The sequence below is a fragment of the Ochotona princeps genome, chromosome 11 (genome assembly GCF_030435755.1).
Source record: "Ochotona princeps isolate mOchPri1 chromosome 11, mOchPri1.hap1, whole genome shotgun sequence".
NCBI lineage: Eukaryota > Metazoa > Chordata > Mammalia > Lagomorpha > Ochotonidae > Ochotona > Ochotona princeps.
Genome location: NC_080842.1, coordinates 47,205,213 through 47,224,986, shown reverse-complemented (window position 1 = coordinate 47,224,986; position 19,774 = coordinate 47,205,213). Strand labels below are relative to the sequence as shown.

The 19,774-nt window shown below is 38.4% G+C and overlaps 1 protein-coding gene across 3 annotated transcripts in view; it reads right to left on the bottom strand.

Annotated features, from left to right (window-relative positions):
* The window catches only part of ATP8A1 (ATPase phospholipid transporting 8A1), a 221,276-nt gene that overhangs the window by 138,659 nt on the left and 62,843 nt on the right, over positions 1–19,774 (bottom strand). For 2 of the 3 annotated variants that reach the window (XM_058670150.1, XM_058670153.1), the window contains 7 exons: positions 16,417–16,486; positions 15,282–15,409; positions 11,596–11,707; positions 10,157–10,322; positions 8,709–8,836; positions 6,416–6,493; positions 5,396–5,484 (listed from right to left, as the gene is read on the bottom strand). In XM_058670150.1, coding sequence (XP_058526133.1) covers positions 5,396–5,484; positions 6,416–6,493; positions 8,709–8,836; positions 10,157–10,322; positions 11,596–11,707; positions 15,282–15,409; positions 16,417–16,486 — 771 coding nt within the window. Of the gene's footprint in view, positions 1–5,395; positions 5,485–6,415; positions 6,494–8,708; positions 8,837–10,156; positions 10,323–11,595; positions 11,708–15,281; positions 15,410–16,416; positions 16,487–19,095; positions 19,170–19,774 lie in introns of all 3 variants that reach the window. The other variant, XM_058670152.1, reaches the window with a different exon arrangement.

The following is a 19,774-nucleotide window of genomic DNA, read 5'->3' as shown; positions in this document are numbered from 1 at the left end:
AGCCGCGCTGTTTCAGAAACAGTGAAATGTATCTAATAAAACAATAGGATGTAGACTTTCAAAAGCGATCAGTGAGACAGAAGGATGCATGCAGCTTACCATTCATCGGGGGAGCAGCCATAATCCTCTGGTTCGGGGACATGGCTTCCGAGAGAGCGGGTGGGGCACAGAAAGAGAGTGAATAATCACAGGCGGGCAGGAGATGCAAAGGAGGGAAGGGCTGGGAGCCGGAGCCTCCACAAAGTTAAGGGAATGAACTTTTAGCTGAATCTGAAAGAATGGCAGTTAGTGCAGTTAGTAGCACGTGCCGCATGGGAACTAGACAACTTTACCAAAGTAACCTGGACCTAGATAGTCAACTTGCCTTTTCACCACAAAATTTACTGATTTTATGCTCAGAATTTAGGATCTAGTAAGAAAAAGACAAACTTAGCAATTTAAAAACATGCAAAGGTCAATGGAAAATTAATCATCCAATCACATATTTTGGCAGAAAAACATTCTAATTCAACAAACATGCTCATACCAAGGAATAAAATGTGACACTGATAAAACCTGTGAAACACAACTTAGAAGTAACTTTGGCCACTGTGAAAGGACGGCTTTTAACAAGTGCATTAAAGTAAAAGTTAACTGCCTTTCTACAAGAAGATGAAACCACATTGGGAAAGATGAGATATTAAGAAATGTTTATCCAAGTCATAATCATTTTTTTATCTCAGATAGAAAACATGTTCATCAACACATTCTTCAATGTCACTCATCAGCTCATTTCAGAAGTGGGGAAGACTGAATGATGTACCCATTGCGAACAATTTAGTAGGAAGAGGCCTGTAATACATGACAGAGTAAATTTCTTGTTTCCTATTGCTTTGATTATATATGACCATTCAATATTGTTCCACTAAATAACGGGGTCAGCAGAGTTTAAAAATGCAGAGCACAGTTATAAAGTCACTGTTCTTTCTAACAATATACAATAAGCTTCACTGAAAACCTGTGAGCCTTTTCACTCCCTTGATCTCCATCGCACTTTGCCCTTTTATCAGTCTGGTCATGACATGGATTCATAACCCTAGTGACAAAACATCAAAATGCCTCCACTGCAGTATCCACTGCATCACTCCCATCGCAAGGGGAGCAGTCCCTTTTTTTCTCATCATTCTCTTCCCTACCAAAGAAAGGGCTTTCGTATATGCTTTAGGGGAAGAATTAACGAACTCTGCGCTAGGCTGGACTCCCAAAAAGGAGTTGGCCTGCAGCAAAACTGAAAAATGGCCACACCTCAGCACTGAACGCCATCACTCTGATCAGCCTCCAGAGTGGGACCCCTGCCCGGGAGCAATGCCAGGGGAGGGTTTAGAGGCACACAAGCAACAAACACTGTGCCCAGGTTCTACCAAGTTGTATTGCTGTGATATGCTGGCCCCTGACTCATAGCATGGATGAGAATGATGTTTCCCAACTCACACAGCTTTTAAGTTTCACGGTTCCAGGGTCAGAATGTCTCTGCCCAAGTCTGCTGCAGTCCTGGCAGCACGCTGAGTGGTATCCAGAATGTCATGTGCAGCAGTGACTGGCACAGCCTGCTCCCAATCTTGTTCCTGAGTTTCCCAGTGATGGATGCTTCAACATCTCTGGTGTCTATGCGCTAAGTGGTTGGCTGCCCTAGGGCATCTTTAGTGCTGTCCTACTGGCTGGATATATTCATCACTTCATCAAACTTTCTTACATCTCAGCGGAAGAAACTTTTTCTTAGAGAACATTCCTTGACCTCTCTGAATAGATCAAATCTCCCATCAGAAACAGACTGTTGGACTATGTTGAGATTTAAAATCTGCACATTACAATTACTTAATTAGCACCCACTGACCCCTATTTTGACTATAAACATTAGAGAACAGAAATTGTGTGAACTTTTGCTGATTACTGTATCTCTAACACAGAATATCACCCACCTAGAAGACTGATGAACATTTATTATTATGGATAAATCAATAGGTGGCATCTATCAGCATTTACCATCAATCATGGTCAACATTCATTATAAATGTACATGCTATATGCTTAGACCATCAGGCGAAGTGTTGCAATAATTGTGAGGTTTCTCATGGTGAATCACTTCGCAGGGTTAGGGAAGCAGCCGGTCCTTTTTGCAAACATCTTGCCACACTGTCAGTAAATCCATTCATGCACCTTATCCACAGATAAGACTGCTTTTAAGCAATACCTTGCCCACACATATGTAGTATGCTTATATCAAAAAAAATTTTAACCCTCAAAAACTGTTACGCCTTACCCAGTTCAATCTATCGGTAATGTCTTACTTGTTGAAAAAGATGGCTTTTAGGGTTGTATCCCAGGGTCTTCACTAAAATCTAAACTATCAAACACATAAGCATCTTACCGGTTTCTGGCATGCAAGCATTATGATACACTTGATTCATTCTTCTTTTTTTTTATGGCCGCACTTGATTCATTCTAACAGGATATGATTTACTAAGGCAAAATTTGGTAATAAATGCTTGACAATGTTTCTAATTTGTAACAAGTTGCTACTAACTTATAGCAAAAGCTAATGAATCAGTTTAATAAATTCAAATACAGTGGAAATAAAACACAAAGATGATCACTACAAATCATCACCATTGGCAACTAGGTATAAATCTTTGTGTTTGCCCAACATGAATTGAAAAAGGCAATCCTTAGGACAGAAATGAAGTGAGAGGAAACTCACTGAAGCATTACATTGAACATTAAATACTTTCTTCTTACAAAAATACGGGACACACAGAACTAGCCAAAGGTTGCAATATCAACAATCTTGTTCTTCCGACTGACAACATGCAAGAGCAATCACCTTTGGCTCTGCAGGGGTTGACTGGGGTTTATCTTGTTTCTCAGAAACAGTGCTGAAGCAGCACCTCTGACAGCACTTACTGTTGTTATATGGACAGGCGTGCCACCTACCCTGCCTTGCGATATTGTCCTAGGGTAGGCACAAAGACCTCCCATTCTTCCGTTGATGCTGAAAGTACACACATGTAATACTTCTCCATATTGAGCAATTACCCAACACTGCTGTGGGACACATGAGGGGCTGGAAGGCCCCCATAACTTGTAGGAAATCCCCCACAGAAAGGTGGTTGGCAGCAATTGCTCTCTTCTATTTCTACCCCTGGAGACTGGAATCAAACTAACAAACTTTTCAGTACTGCAAACAGAAGAAGTCCTGTTCCTCTAGTGCTTCACACATCTGCAACCCTCCACAAAACCTGAAATACAACTGTACCCCAGGATATGCTGCTTAAGCATTCAGCCAGGGTTAAGGAGACTTAAAAGTACATACACAAGCAACGTAATTACTGGGAGCAGTTTAGCAACTGGTGTTACTCCACAGAGTTTCCAGTATTCGTGAAAACATGATACAACATCCAAAGAGCAAGCATTTCTATGATATGGTCAAATTTCGCAGACAAATCAGCATTTGTTTCCTATGTCTAAACCTGTCAGCGCTTCCTATCTGGAGAAGGATCTTGGAGGTTGTGTGGTCTTCCTTTTCATCTTAAGGAATCGGAGAAATCTGAAAAGGAGTTGCCCAAGGTCACGGGGAGACCCTGAAGTGAAGCTGGACTCACATCTTGTGACTGTACCACATCATTAACTTGACTGCCCCGGGGGAATGTGTTTGGCAACTTAACATAAATAATGATGACACTTTGATCAAACCCAGCTTATTTTCTCAGAATGATCAATGATGATTTCACCAGCAGGCATGGGAAAGGTGCTACTGGTCCTGTAGCAGGACCTTGTATAAGGACCTGTTCCAAGAGTGAGGAAAGACGCAATACATTGCAGAAAGGAAGAAGTCAGATGAAATTGTAGCTTTCTGTTTTGGTCATTTCATAATCCCCAACTAACAATGTGAAGAACTTGCAATTCAATTGGAAACTTGACAGAAAAAAAAAAAGAATACCAACTATTAAACAGGTCACCATAAAAGTAATATTTAAGAAAAAATATAGAACTTGTATAGAAGCAAATATCAAAGTCCAACATGAATCGATAATATGACAAACTCCAGAATCACAGTAAACCTTTTCCTTTCTCTTCTGGAATACTTGTAAATGTAACAGAAACACGTAAGACACCACACTGTGTGGCTGCAACTCAGGAGAGTGGGTTGGGAGAGCCAGATGGCCTGTTTAGGAAAATGGCATCGGGAGGTTTTCAAAGAAAAAAGATGCAAAATAGCATTCAGTCCTGGAAACTGTAAGCAGGCTTCTTAAATGCAATGTCTGTATTACTGTGTGAGACAGACATTCAATCAACTATCTCTGTAAGCGTCAGTTTCAAGCAGTTTGGAGTCATTTCTATTCATACTCTCTCCAAACACAGGGAACAAGGAGATATGCCTTCATGCATTTTTTTTTTCACTGTAACCTCACAAAAAGGAAAGCTCTTATATTTTTTTAGATTTTTCCATGAAACTGGTTATTTATAATCTGAATCAAGGCGTTTTTGAAATTCAACACTTTTTACAGTGGCACACTGCATGAAGACACAGGGTGAGTGGGAGACGCCAGCAAACCCAAGCAAGCGTCCATGCTTGGGTGATCCAGAGGGCAATATGTAGTGGCCACACTTGTGAATAGGGAGAGAGGGAAAATTTGGTGACAGGTCAGTGTCCATTCCTCAGCAGGCTGTTGTTCCTTTTCAAGCTGTCCTATCTAGGGAAGACAGAATCAGATTTTTTTCATACGGCTCCACAAGTATTTCCAAGTGACAGCTTCTGGACAGGGAAGGCAACCGCATTTGGAAATGAGGAGTAAGTTGGGAAGGTATAGAGTATGCATATTCAAATGACAAGTCATAGCTTGGGAAAGATTGTGGTCACATCCATTAGCCTTCAATCTAAGAGTTTCAGGTCACTAACTCCTTCCCATCTTGAGGATTTCAGATTGCTCTCGGACAGCAGACAGAATGATGAGAGAAGAAATAAAAAAACAAAACCAACAAACAAGCAAAAGGATAACCGTGAGAATCAACAGTATTTTAACTAGAAAGCTGCTCAAGGACTGACTGCATGCTCTTGCCACACTCAAGTTGTACTCTTAACTTCATAGCAGTGCTAAGGGACACTGAAACCAGAGACCTTCAGCAACACCAAAGCCCGACACAAGTGCTGAATACAGCCCACATCTCGCGTCATTCACAATGAAAACAATACCAAACTTATAGATTATAAAATACACTTTTGTCCTGAAAACAGAAGCTTTTTAGATTCAAAAAATTTCCAAAGATGACAAATATTCACTAACAAGAAATCCCAATGCCAGAAATTGTCCACATTAATCAAATGTTTCATATTCTAATTAAAAGGGGAAAAACTCACCCATAAGCAACTCCTGCTATGGTGCACTTTTTAAACTGCATTACATTGCATGTCAAGGTGCCAGTCTTGTCCGAAAATATGTATTTAACCTAAAAATTTGAAAAAAAATTAAAATGTCATACTAATACTTCAAATGTTGTTTAATGCCATAGGAAAAACCCTTATATTATCTATTTTAAGCAACTTTGTTACATTACAGGGGTACAAGGAATGACTAATAACTACTTTCTGCAATCCATCAAGGTATAGATTTGGCTTCTACTTAGTGTTTTAGCAATAAATTATTTCATTAACGGTACTAAGATTCTTTTAGGAAGACTAGTTATACAGAAATATCCTGAGTACAGTCTGAATTCCTACTAGAAAGTATCATTGCCATGACTTAATATTTATAGAACATGAGAGCATCTCTTAGCATGTGTCGACATAGTAAGCAATTGTAGAATTGGCAATAGCTTGTGCAATTAACTTCATGTAACATCTGAGTTGTTAAGAAAAAGGATAATTCTGGTCTAATTGCCTTCTGAAAAGAAAGAGTTGGGAAATGGCAGTGGTATAAAACAGAAAAGTCTTTTTTCAGCTAGTATACACAAATGACAAATATGCACATAGACATGAATAACACAGTATGCATTATAAATGTAAAGTTCCCATTTGACTAGACTCAAACAGCATCACTGATGATTTTTTTTCCTTTCTTCCTGGATGAAAACTATGATCAATTGATTACGTTTATAACTTGAAGAGCATTTTGTACTCTATAGGCTAATTGGGCTAAAGTATGAGGAGCCTCACTTGGCTTGTGCAGTATTTTACTATGACAGCCAAGCTTAAATGGCTTTTTAAAAAAAACTACTGAATATGAAAATTGTAAGTCACATGCTAACACATATATTTACACCAATTATTCAAGTACTGGAAAAGCAGGAGCTGTCCATGCATCCAACACTGCCACACAAGACAGGAATTCTACCAAATCTGACTCGAACTCAACAAAAGTCAATAGGAAGTTGAGTTTACCTGACCAAGTTCCTCATTCAGATTTGATGTTCTGGCCATGGCAGCAGTGTCTGTGGGTTCATAGTGCATGTCAAGATCCTTTTAAAAATAAAGAATTAATTCAATACAACTAATAAAAAAATACATGGAAATTAAAAAGACAGCAAATAATATCTTCACTAATAACTCACTGTTTAACTGGGAGTTGTTTATATTAGGCAACTCACATTCCTTGTTATCCTTGCACCATTTCAATTGATTTTCCTGATAAGTACTCAACACAAAATATTATCTCTCCTAGATAGGGTAGGATAGTATGGTAGGCAGAGACTCTCCTTAGAGTTAGATAACCCAGGTTTACTATCTTACCACCATTGTACATGTGGGTCACCTCTAGTTATGATGAGATAAGGTATCACCCATGAAGTGCTTTTATTGTGCTTAACCATGTGACCACACATACAAAAATAACTAAACATTGCTCAAATAATCAGGTTTTGAATCTCTGCAAAAGTTATCCAAGAGATTCTATCAATTTGTACATTGTACACAAACGTTTTTGCACTGTATATATTCTTAAGTGAAACAAACATATCAAGGGTTTTTTATATGCACCTGAAGTTTGTCTATATCATCCTACATTTCCCACAGAATATCTTACTAACAGATCAAGGCCTTAGTTTACAGGCCCAGCACAAGGGTTCAGTTGGCTAATCTTCACCCTTCAAGTGCTGGGATTCCACACGGGCACCAGTTTGTATCCTGGCAGCTCTACTTCCCATCCAGCTTCCTGCTTATGACCTAGAAAAGCAGAGGACGATGGCTCAAAGCCTTGGGACCCAGTACTCCGAGGGAGACCTAGAAGAATTTCCTGGCTCTTGGCTTTGAATAGGCTCAGATCTGTTTATTGCAGCCACTTGGGCAGTGAACCAATATAGCAGATCTTTGTCTCTCCTTCTTTCTGTACATCTGCCTTTCCAGTAAAAATAAGTAAAATCTTTAAAAGAGGTTGTAATATAAATATTCACAAAATAAAATGATACAGGCAAATTCTTAATTCCAGTTAATTTCTCCCATGTTTGTTTTCTGAGCCTGATCAATTATTACTTTTGGAAACAGATATTGGATTTTGTGTGCTATGTTTCAAGAGAGACATTAAATAACTGGATCACATCCAGAGAAAAGAAAGATGACTAGAATGCGGGGAGGGTGAGCTGGGAATCTCATGAAATGAAGACTAAAGGATATGGAGGATGTTTAATTATAGAGAAAAAGTAGAATAAGCATGTAGCTGAGTTCACATTTTACAAAACTACCATTTAGCAACAAGATTTTCATAATACATCTATTGAGCAGGCCAGCATCAAAGAGAAAACAGTTGCTAATCTCATTTTCACAGGAGAAAGGCTGCATTGTAAGGAAGACCATAATAGAAAATCTATGTTTATTAAAGAGTTGGTTGAAAAGCATAAGCTTTCAAATAATTCTATAGTTACGTGAGGCAAATACAAGGGTACTTCAAAATGTTCAGGGAAAACATGTGTTATGAAAAATCCATGAACGCATGTCCAAAGTTTTGACAAACAAGCACCTTTTAATTTTTGGAAGTATTTCTCTTAAAAAACACACAAAAAAGGATAAAATGTTCAACTCTTCTATCTTTACTATCTCACTTTTCTACAAATGAAGCTTTTTCCAAGTCTCCCCACAAGGGTGAAAGGGGCCCAAGCACTTGGGCCACCCCCTGCTAATTTTCCAGGCCATAAGCCAGAAATTGGATCAAAAAGCACAGCAGCTGAGACACGAATCGGTGCCATATGGCATCTTGACACTGGCACTAGAGGACTAGTCTGTTATGCCGCGGCACCAGCCCCCAAAGTTCAGCAATTTTAACTTTGATAAAAATAAAACTACAGGAACACAGTTTATTTTAAAATTTAGAAAACATGTCTAACACATTTTAAAAATATCTAAGAAAAAATTAAGAAAACTTTAAGCATGGCCAAAACTGTCTAGAAAAATAATTACAAAGATGAATAAACATGACAAATTAGTTGTTACCAGTAGCAAATATAATATTTTTGCATTATGTTTTAATGTCAATTAAGTTTTAGAGTATGTTAAGAGATTCCTTGATTCATGTAAATATTGGGGGATACGGTGAAGGCATAATTTATCAATCCTATATTACTGTCCATAACATACAGCCCCTTCTCTACACCACAAGAGATTAAAGACCCTACTATGCTCCCCCTCTCTTTTTCACACATGCACATACACACATTTATGGTAAACACTAATAATTTGTATTTACCCAATTTATGAAGTATGCCTGAGTAAATTTCACCACTTCTAATGTAACCAACAAGCTGATAGGAATGAGGTTGTTGAAAAGGATAATGAAGGTCAAGAAATTCAGTCCAAAATTATTAGCGCCACCATCTGTTGGAGAAGTTAGGAAAAATGTCATTTGGAGTTTTATATTTTATTTGCATTGACCAGAATTTTAGCATAACAAGAATTTTCCATTTTACGGAGCATTTGTAGATAATTTGAAAGAATACTGTGTTGATAAAAGGCTAATTGTCAAAAATGTCCTTTGAGATGGAATTGTATTACATGTATTTAATATACTGCTAATCCTTTGAGGAACTGTACAGTACTCATGGTGAAAACAGCACCCAGTACCATGGTCTAGTTCCAAACAGGAGAAAACAGAGAGAAGACTCAGTTTTTACAAGTGTCAGGTCTCAACTGTGCAGAACTACTTTTGTTATGGATTCTTACTAACTTAACCTGCACTTTAAAAGTAAATCAACAATCACTTTTTGATCTTCTGGATAAGATTACACGTACAAGCAAATGAGCAGAACAGTAGCAGCACAAACAAGGCAAACTTGTGCATTCTGTATGGTCCTAGGCAAACTGACATCTTCAGCAAATCTTACTCTTCCTGCTAATGAAAATGAAACAGCTGGGCCAGGTACACTGTACACTACATGAAGAAACAAACCAATTTTAGCAGCAGGAGTCCTAGTGTTGGAAGTCATACCCCTGTGACTATAAAAACAACTGGGATAACTATAAAGATAAATAAATATCAAAAACATTTCACAGTTCATTTTTTAATAATCGTCTACTAGAATTTATATATCTACTTTTGGAAATTATATTGGCAAATGGAGATGCAGATTTGCTTCTTAAAAATATTACATTGCATTTATAGCATGGATAAATGCTCCAAAAGAAAGTGGCTTAGCAGCCACTATGAGACATGAATATCATCACCAGGGGACCCACTGTGTTTCCTGAGGTCCAAGGAAATTCCATTCAGCTGAGGTACCTCTTAAGCATCTGAACTACTTTTTGGGGCTTCATATCTATGTATGTATGATTACACCATAACATATTCTATCTATGCAGTGACAGCCTCTATACATTCATTTGATTTTTTCTGATAGTTATAAGCATCTGTGTTAAATATATTTTGAAAGCATAGTTTTCATTTATTTATTTATAGCATGTAAGAGTCTAAATATTCTGTCTCTAGGGAGTACTCATTTTGTTATTAAGGATTGAAATGTGGGAGAGTCCAAAATTTTGCTTATTTTGTTGGATATCTCATTGAAAAGTAAAATTAAATGCCCAGTTATCTTTGACAGTATGAGTTTGAAAACATTCATAACATAAATACAATCAATTGTGAAACAAATATGTTTGAATGAAAGGAAAAAACAAGTGCAGTAAGCACTGACTGCTTACAGCTTAGGTTCAAATACCAGTCCCTCCCAGAATGCCTTCGATTCCAAATGGCTGAACCCACAGAGCAGACAAGAGACATGGCAATCAGGATACAAAATAGGATCAGAATCTGCATATTTGTAATCCGTTCCACATTTGAGAGCTTAAGTGGAGGACTTGTTGAGTTCTGTCAAAAGAAACATAATGAATAATGAAAAGGGATGCATGCAAAGAACTTAGCAATGTCTTCTTAGCGCCTGACGACAGTGACAAAGACACAACTCACTATCTAAACATGAGGGTGATGCAGGTAAATCATGCAAAGCTCACGACAAACACAGGAGGTGTCAGTGGTTAACCACCTCTCTTCCTCAAGGTCCTAATGCCACTCATATCTTTCCCTAGGAAGCAAAACAATGACAGAGAAGGAAAGAACATTCCCTTTGCAGACACTGATTTTGCTCATCACAGGCAAGATGAACGACGCCTTCCTAGGCTACTTAAGATAAAAGGGAAGTCTAGAAGCATCTAGTCAGTTTCTCAGCTCAACAGGAAAGGCAGAGAAAGCCTGAGCACCCACAAGCAGACATGGGCAAGTCTGAATGCAATGTTTAAGGATCTCAGACTTCCACATTTCTAGCAGCATTTAGCAATATTTTACTGAACACCAACAGCAATTGGCGGCAAGGAACCACAGTAGCAAGTTTCCTCGGTTTTATCTCATGATTCAAATGGCTATCTGTGCCAACCAAGGAACCTGCAAGGTGGAAAATTAAGTGCCTAAATCAATACAAAAAGATTTACAGCATTTATAGACATGGCTAGAGGGGGAATCAATAGGTTCCCTGTAGACAGGTAACATCTTCAGGCTTGTGGGAAGCATAAGGCACTAACCCACAGAGCATGACTGCCACCGAGTCTCCTGCACTAACCTCTAAACACCAAGAGTAGGGCAATGGAGAGCATGAGCATTATCAGACAAATGTAATCACCAGTGTTAGTATTAAACAACAACGTCTAAAACCTAAATGTTAGGACAAACAACAATTTTATACACAAGTTTTTCTTTTATGAAAAAAAAAGAAATGTTACAATTTGGTCAATGCTGAGCAATCTTCATTATACAAACAATTTTTTATTAGTCACAGAAATTACTGAAAAAGAAGTAAATAAAAGAGGTAGTAAATGTTACTGGTGAACCAATACACAAAATCACCACTAGCATGGTAATGGGTGACTCGTGAAACTTTCCAGTGTTCCCAGGTGATGATTCCTTCTTTAAGGGAGGGAATTTGAAGAAGTCACTCACCAGAGTACCAGATTCTGAATATATAGGGTGGGGGAGGATCAACAATCTGTGACAGTCGGTCTGCTGTGTTTGGAACTAGCACATGCAGACCTACAGACAATGCACTTACAGAACACTTAGGTACAAAAGGCTTCACAGATAAAATTTTCACCTGCATCAGCTTGGTGTCATGTCCAGTGTAGACAACTATCCCATGGACCCACTGCGTGTTTCTCAGCTGAGCACCTCGAAGAAGGATCTGATCTGCGCCCAGGGGAATAGTGCTAGGATAGATTATGTTGATGTTAGAGCTAATGCACCAGAAAGCTATAGCCAGTACAGAGTTCTAAAAGATTTCATTACTAAAATGCCCCTGACATTTGCTTTATTTTCGGATTGGGAATCATTTCCCCACCAGTAACAATGGAAACACTTGGAAGGAAGTATTGAACATTCTTATCTGCAATTGCCTGAATTCTGTTTCCTCGATAGTCTCATGTTGAAGCTCTCACCCTCACAGGGACAGTGCTTGTGGAGGGTACCTCTGGGAGGCACTTAGGTTCGGAGAAGGCCATGAGGGCAAGGCCCTGCTGATGGGGTTAACGCTATTAGAAGAGGAGGCATCAGGTGCTCGCTTTCTCTGCCCCATGGTGGCACAGCCAAAGAAGAAAAAAAGTCTTCATTGGAACCTGACTACACAGACACACTGATTTTACATTTCCAGACTTGAGAATGACGGGGAAAATACACTTCTAATGTAAGTCTCCAGGTCTATGGTATTTTGTCCTAGAAGCCAGACCAAATGAAATACACTATTCAAAATAACAGATAATACTTTTGGAATCCAGAGACTGATCCTCAAACCTACTTAGTGATCTTACTTGCAGAAGTTGATTGGGTTTCTGAAACGCTTGTAAGTAAAACATCTAAGGAATTAATCCCACTTTTGAACATCCCCCCAACCACACACATGATTGCTTTAAGTTTAAAATAGTGCTATGTAAAATAAAAATTAAAAAAACTAGATAAATATTCATATGTCACTATATACTTACCTTATATCCATCTTGCCAGAGACAAATCTCTTAAAACCTCTAGGTCAATCATTTTATAATATATAAAGATTAGAATAGCGAATACATTTCTAATGAATGATAATCATGTTCATTCTGTATCACTTAAACAATGTTTTCATGAATAAGGTTCAGGTTGGGTGTTCTGTGAGGTTTTTTTTTTCTCAGTAAAAAAGACTGTTCATGGGCCCGGCGGCATGGCCTAGCAGCTAACGTCCTCGCCTTGAAAGCCCCGGGATCCCATATGGGCGCCGGTTCTAATTCCGGCAGCTCCACTTCTCATCCAGCTCCCTGCTTGTGGCCTGGGAAAGCATTCGAGGACGGCCCAAAGCTTTGGGACCCTGCACCCGCATGGGAGACCCGGAAGAGGTTCCAGGTTCCCGGCATCGGATTGGCGCGCACCGGCCCGTTGCGGCTCACTTGGGGAGTGAATCATCGGATGGAAGATCTTCCTCTCTGCCTCTCCTCCTGTCTGTATATCCGGCTTTCCAATAATAAAAAAAATCTTTAAAGAAAAAAAGACTGTTCATGGGCTCAGCGTGGTGGCCCATCCTTGGCTTGCAAGTGCTGAGATCCCATACAGATGCCCGTTAGTATCCCCGCCACTGTACTTCCCTTCCAGCTACTTGCCTGTGGCCTAAGGAAGCAGTAGAGGATTGCAATAGAGGAGGGACCAACGCCTTGGGACCCGGCACCCACATGGGAGACCCAGAAGAAGCTCCTGCCTCCTGGCCTCAGATTGGCTCAGTTTTGGCCACTGAGGTATCTGGGGAGTGAGCCAACAGGTGGAAAATCTTTCTATCTCTCTGTCTCTCTGTAAATCTCTCCAATAAAAATAAATAAATCTTAAAACAAGTGTTCACTATAGTATGTGATGCAAACTCACTGAGGGATATAAGAACCATAAAGCTATCACAGCTATTTTGTGATTCTTGGCGAAAATGTAATATCTACAGAATGTAATGGCTCTTATCATCAAGTCTTCATTTTGATAAGAGAAACAAACTAAAAGCTGAATATAGAAAAAAAATACCTTTAAGAAATCTGGAAAAGGAAAAAAAATTTCCCAGAAAATTCTCTAGAAAACATAATCCTTCTCAGGTTGGTGAAGTGAGATGGAAGCCCTCATGTCTGGTGCATTTCTGGAGACTAGAAAGCCTCAAAGGTCAGCAGCAGCTTGGGCCTTGGACCTTTTTCCAGAAACCATGCACATTTTGCTGGTTAGAGTGAAATCAATCCATCTGGGTAGGTGATAGCACTTGCATGAATCTTTAGGCAACAGTATATTCTAATATGCAGGAAGAATGAACCAATTATGTCTCAAGAAAACTTAGTTCTTAGGGTTTTCTTTAATAACAGGTAAAATTCCAAAGTTTTGGGGTTATTAGACTGTGACCCTTATTCTTAAAGGGGTCAAAGCACAGTAACTCCAAAAGACCTCCAAGAGTTCTGGGCGTGTGTGGGATCACTATAAAAATACAGATCTTAAAAACTTGTTTCCTCTTTCCATATAAAGCATATTTTACACATTTTATGTACCCTAAATCCTGGCACCAAATATAGTGTTTCTTCCTTTGCATGTATTTTCTTGGTACTGGTTTGACAAAGACAAACTCATCAGAAATGGAAGTTGGCTAGTTAACAATGTCAGAATCCAGAATCACTAGCTGTATAAATGACTGAATTTATCACTAGTCTATGACCATATGTTCATGGAAAGATCACTGTGCAAATTTTAGACCAATAATTACAGGAAAGCATTTGGTGGCTCTGAATGAGGATACACACTGTCCAGGGTATATTTCAAATATGTGTTAGAATTGAAGTACGGTTATACAATTACAAATATAACAACAACATAGATAACATTCTCTCAGGCTAGTGGGTTCAATTAGTGCAGCTAGTTGTTCCTTAATTTTACACTACAAATGTCCAAGAGGTATGGCATAATGTAGAGAAAGCAGAGGAAGGAGGGAAGGAGGGAACAACTTTCTGCAGGAAAACAACATACCATGGTTTGAATGGCGTGGTATTCTGCCACAAATGGATGTAAGACAGGCATTCCCTGCAGGGAACGGGTCCTCACCAAACACCCAATCTGTGAACAATATGTCCTTGTTTGTTTAAACTATCAACCATGTTGAGGTATTTGGAGTCAGCAGCCTGAACAGAGTAAGACACAGAGCAGGATTCACCGACTGTGTTACTGCTGCCTCATAGTATCTGCAAGGATCCCAAGCCCACTGCTTGTTGCACGAATGGAGTAAAAGGGAAGGAAAATGGAGAGGAGGGAAAGGCAAGAAGCAGTTAATAACAAAAGATGATTCTACATGATAACAGGGCCTAGAATTATATGGAGAGAAGACAAGAAACTATCCAGTGAAGCCTGAAGTCTCTGACTCACCTACAGATAACAAGAAATGATGCAAGCCCTTGTAGATTGGATAGTTAGGCCTGTATCATGAGTCTTTTAGCCAAAGAATAGGCCATAGGTTATTTACCCAGTAAAAAAGATGCCAGATGTGTGGAGTATCCTTAAAGAATACCCAACCTTCAAACTGGCATTACCCCCAGAGAACCCATCTGCTATACCACATGGATAGGAGTAAGACACAATATTTTCACAAAAGTACTTGGTAGAATATAGAGAAGAATTTTGAAAAATGGACTTAGAGGATTCAAATTTAGAACACCAGAAACTAACATGTATTCAGGTTTGGATGACAGTTAGCCATCCACTGCCACTTACTGAGTTCTGTGTTGTTATGAAGACTGATTTACATACCCATGTCCATCAAGTCGGATATTTCCAACAAAATCATAGAGATGTCTGTTTGGACTCTCACACTCAATTCTGCCAGAAATTCTCATCAAACTTTCAATGTCTTTGATGTCTGAGGTTGCTGGCAAGCCCTGTTTAGAAATTATTAAATAAGCAAAGAAAATACTCAACAAGTTATGTCAGGGGAAGAGTAGAAATTCAGAATTCATCTGTCTTAAGATCTAGGAGATCCTGCTGTTTTGTAAGCAAGCCTCATTCCTTATATGATGCTCTGTCAAACCTTGACATGTTTCTCCCCAATTTTAGCACAAGAACAGGAGAGCTTCCTTGAAAGTACTAAGGAGACAATAAATTAGTCTGCAAAGATAATTCAAGATCCCCCCCAAAGCCATTTGCTTCCAAAATTAAAATGAATATTTTAGAACTAAAAGTTTATTTACTGAGTCTATAAACAGGGATGAAACCAGTCTAGAATCTACGTTTAAAGAGAGTGGTTTTGTTTCTTGTTTTATTTTTTTAAGCCACTCAGGAGGAGCAGTCCTGGAGATTTCTTCCTGTTATATGGCTGAGTCCTAGCATTTTAAGTTCAAGTACTTGGCTGTTCCACCACAGCCAGTTCTTCCGCATTTTTCAAAATCCACACACACATTTTTTTAAAGTCTTATTTAAAACTTTATAAAGAAAAACCTTACAATTGCTTTCTACTAGGGACAGTATAAAAAAGAACTACAGAATATATAATATTCCCCTAGACAACTTAGATCTTTAGAACAGCAATGGAAACTACAACTTTTTAAAACAGCAATATCAGATTCTGTAGGGCCAGGTGAACAAGCAAAATAGATATACTGACAAAATTCCAAAGCACAGTAGTTCTGACTATCATTATTATCTGGGTGTTGGCAATTACACAAAATCACCAACAATATTACAAATGTTATTTCTATGATGGACTCTATTCAGCCAGGCACATATATCTGAGTGTTACATCATTACAATACCAGTTTATGAAACCTCTTCACTGTGGCTCAATGAAAAAATGTTTGCAGTTGCATGGAACTAGTTTCACTCCTGATAATAACACAAAGAAACAAGTTCTTAAACAGCAATGATAGCATAAATCTTCATTGCCTCTTACCTGTCTTATTTTCAAGTTCGTTTCACCATCTAAGTTGGATGTTTCAATGTGGCACATGGCCTGAGGTTCACTGCAGTTGAGAAGTAAGAAACATAAAGGTCAGTGGGGGAAGGAAAGACAGTAGTAACAACTTACTCAACTGCTTAGATTCACCAAATGTCTTCTGTTCGACAGGAAGCCACAGTTATCATTCTAATGGCAAAGTGCTGGGAGGCAAGACCCATGCATGACAGCTCCTGGATCAGCTTTGCAGCCAGAAGGACCAAATGCCACTCCCTGAGAATCATCAGTAATGATCTTCAAGACAATGTAAATGAATAATTTGTCTCCTTATATTTAAATGAAATAACCCATGTAGACATGACACAATCTGTATCTGAAATGCAAAACAATTTTGTGTCCAGATATATTTTCAACTCAGAAATATCAAGTGAGATTTTGTGCTCATGGATCACATGTAAATTGGTTAAGGAAGTGGTTGATTAGAAAATTCTAGATTGCTACTTCTACAAACTTGGCACTTACTGTCCCTTTAGTTTTGAAAAATAGCATTGCATGAATCATAATGCTAAAATTTTAACACCTGTGTTAAAATTTATATGAACATTTTCCAATGAGAGTGGATGCATACTTTTATAATACCAGGTCCTGCTCTCCTAGTTTTTAAACTTGCTTGGCATTCAATTTTATTTTGATTTACTTCAACATCTGTATATATTTTAAATTCATTAAATCAGGTGATTAGTGTCCTATTACCTTATCTTTGTAATTTTGAGGCTCTTCTCTTCCCATTCCTCATAGTTTATAACAACCTTGTGAACTCCAGTCTCCTCTGCATGCTATGTCTAGCTCACTTTGTTTTGACATCATCCCTAACCACTGCTCTTCCCTCTTCCATCCTTGCTCTTCCCACCATCGTCTTCCTAGTACCTGAGTGATTTCTGTGGCAACAAAACCTAAAACTACAGACGACTTAGCTATATTTGATCTGAACCTAGATGGAGTACTTTACATGTCCCCACCACAGAGTTCCCATAAACTCTGATGGGTGGTACCTGTTGTAAGGAGTGTTTCATCCTAGGCACAATGCCTGGGACAGCCTTTTTTTCTTCATATGCTGATTTTAATGTCCTAGCAACTAGACACACATGAGTTGGTAGATCAACTGCATTAACTTGATCCTCAACTTTAAGAAAAAGCACTCTGAGGCTAAACCCATTGTAACCTTATTTACACTACTAGTATGATATATTTAGAGCAAAGAGAAAAAAGTTTTCTAAGTCTAAAGTATCCAGAATTTTCTAATCAACTTCCAATTTGTACATGTGAAAATAAACTGTTCCAAATTTCAGAGTGAGCACAGGGTACAACTTTGTGGCCTATAGGTTTGAGTCCCTTAAACACATGGAGATAAATATTTCACATATTTATCTTGAAATAACTTTGCAAATACTTCAACTTACTCTATAGGCTTCCTTTCATAAGGACTGCCACTTTTCCCCAACTGGATAATCAAAACTTTGTTTCTTAGTAAGTGTCACAACACTAATTTGCCTCTGGCAGCTGCTCCAAATTCATAATATAGTTATATATGTGTTTGAAACACAAATAGCTTATTAAATTATAAAATGCATCTTCTGGTAATATAGAAGCATGATGATAAACAAAATGTTAAAATGACAACAATGATTCCATATACTGGCACTCATATGGTTTAAATTTTTACTGATTAATATACTTATCCAAGCCAGTCTCCTATTAAAATAACATTCTAATTCTACCTCTTTTTTGTTTTTCCCACAAAGCAATTTTCTTAGACATTAAGCAGAAAGTGAGAAAGCTCCAATGGAATGGCTGACTTCAGAACATTCTTAGAAATCACTTAAGGTAGCTGTGGTGGAAGCAGCTCTTAGTGCTGTGAAAAGGCAGCAAGAAGTCTTAGAGGAGGAATCATGCTAGCTCATAAATATTTCAGCAAGTTGTGATGACATCCAAAACACAAACCACAGTCAGAGAGGCAAAGCAGGCTTTCTGATTAGTAAGTGGAAAAATGGAACAAGATGCGTATCACGATACAGACACTAGTACACAGCTGAAATTTATCACAGGAACGTGCACTTCTTCACGAGTCACAGTGGGACAAAAACTGATCCCAAAGCATGCGGTACGAAATGTGTAATATCCAGCTTTGTGCAGGGGGTCCTCCATAAACCCTATGTCAGCTCAAATTGCAATCATAATCACTGGAAGGATTCTATACACAGAAAATTTAAGATATGCAAAGATAGGAGGTTTAAAATCTAATCAATTTTCATTGACTATTTTATGAAGACATTAAGATTTGAAAGAATATCCTGGAGAGGTAATAAATTAGGCCTTCCTAATCAGGCACTTTTTCAAAAGATGAATATTTATCAGCATTACATAGGAAATGGGAATCTAACTTAACCGGCATGTCTCTTACACTCCTATTGGAAACAACAGGAGTTACATCAGCCCGACTAAAGGCGGTCATCATCCTACATGATATTCACAAACTGGAAAATGTCATGAAATGTCCATACCAAGAAGTATCAGAAAGCTCAAGTTTTAAAGAGACAGGATACAACTTGGGTGTAACTGCTCTCAGTTTAGGGCGAGGACCCACCTACACATCCTGTACAGCTCAGTGGTTCTAACCTGGAGGACAGACTGATGAGATCTGCTGGGAGATGTTCCCCATTGGTCACCTTCACTATTTCCCCTACTGCCACCTACATGTCCCAGTTTAAAATAATGAAAATGGGGGGAGGGAAGAGGATGAATAACACAGGGAGGAAAAATAAATGGACAAAAGAGACAGAATATAAAATTATTATAGAAAATAATACATGTTAATAAAAATGTCTAATGCCAATTTTTTCAAAATTTATTTTGATCAGGTCTGAAGGTACAGGAAAATATTTAATACTTAAGGATTACTGTTTGCTTTTAGGCCCAAATTTAAAATTTTAAATACAAAATTAAAATTTTTGTTTCCTCACAATCTTGTCAAATTAAAGACAGAGCTACTTTATCTTACAAATTTAATTTAGTCCAATGTTTTAATGTTGTGATATAGAATAATAAGGATAATATATTAGGGTCAGTCATTAGCTAAAGTTTACAGGTTAAAAATAAAACCAATAGGAACCAGCACCACGATGTAACAGGCAAAGCATCTGCCTGTGGTGCTGGCACCCAGTTTGGGTTCCAGTTCGAGTCCCAGCTGCTTCCTTCTGATTCAGCTCTCTTCTTATGGCTTGAGAAAGCTGCAGAGGATGGTTCGAGCCCTTGTGTCTGTGCACTCAAGTGGGAGACTCATAAGAAGCAGCAGGCT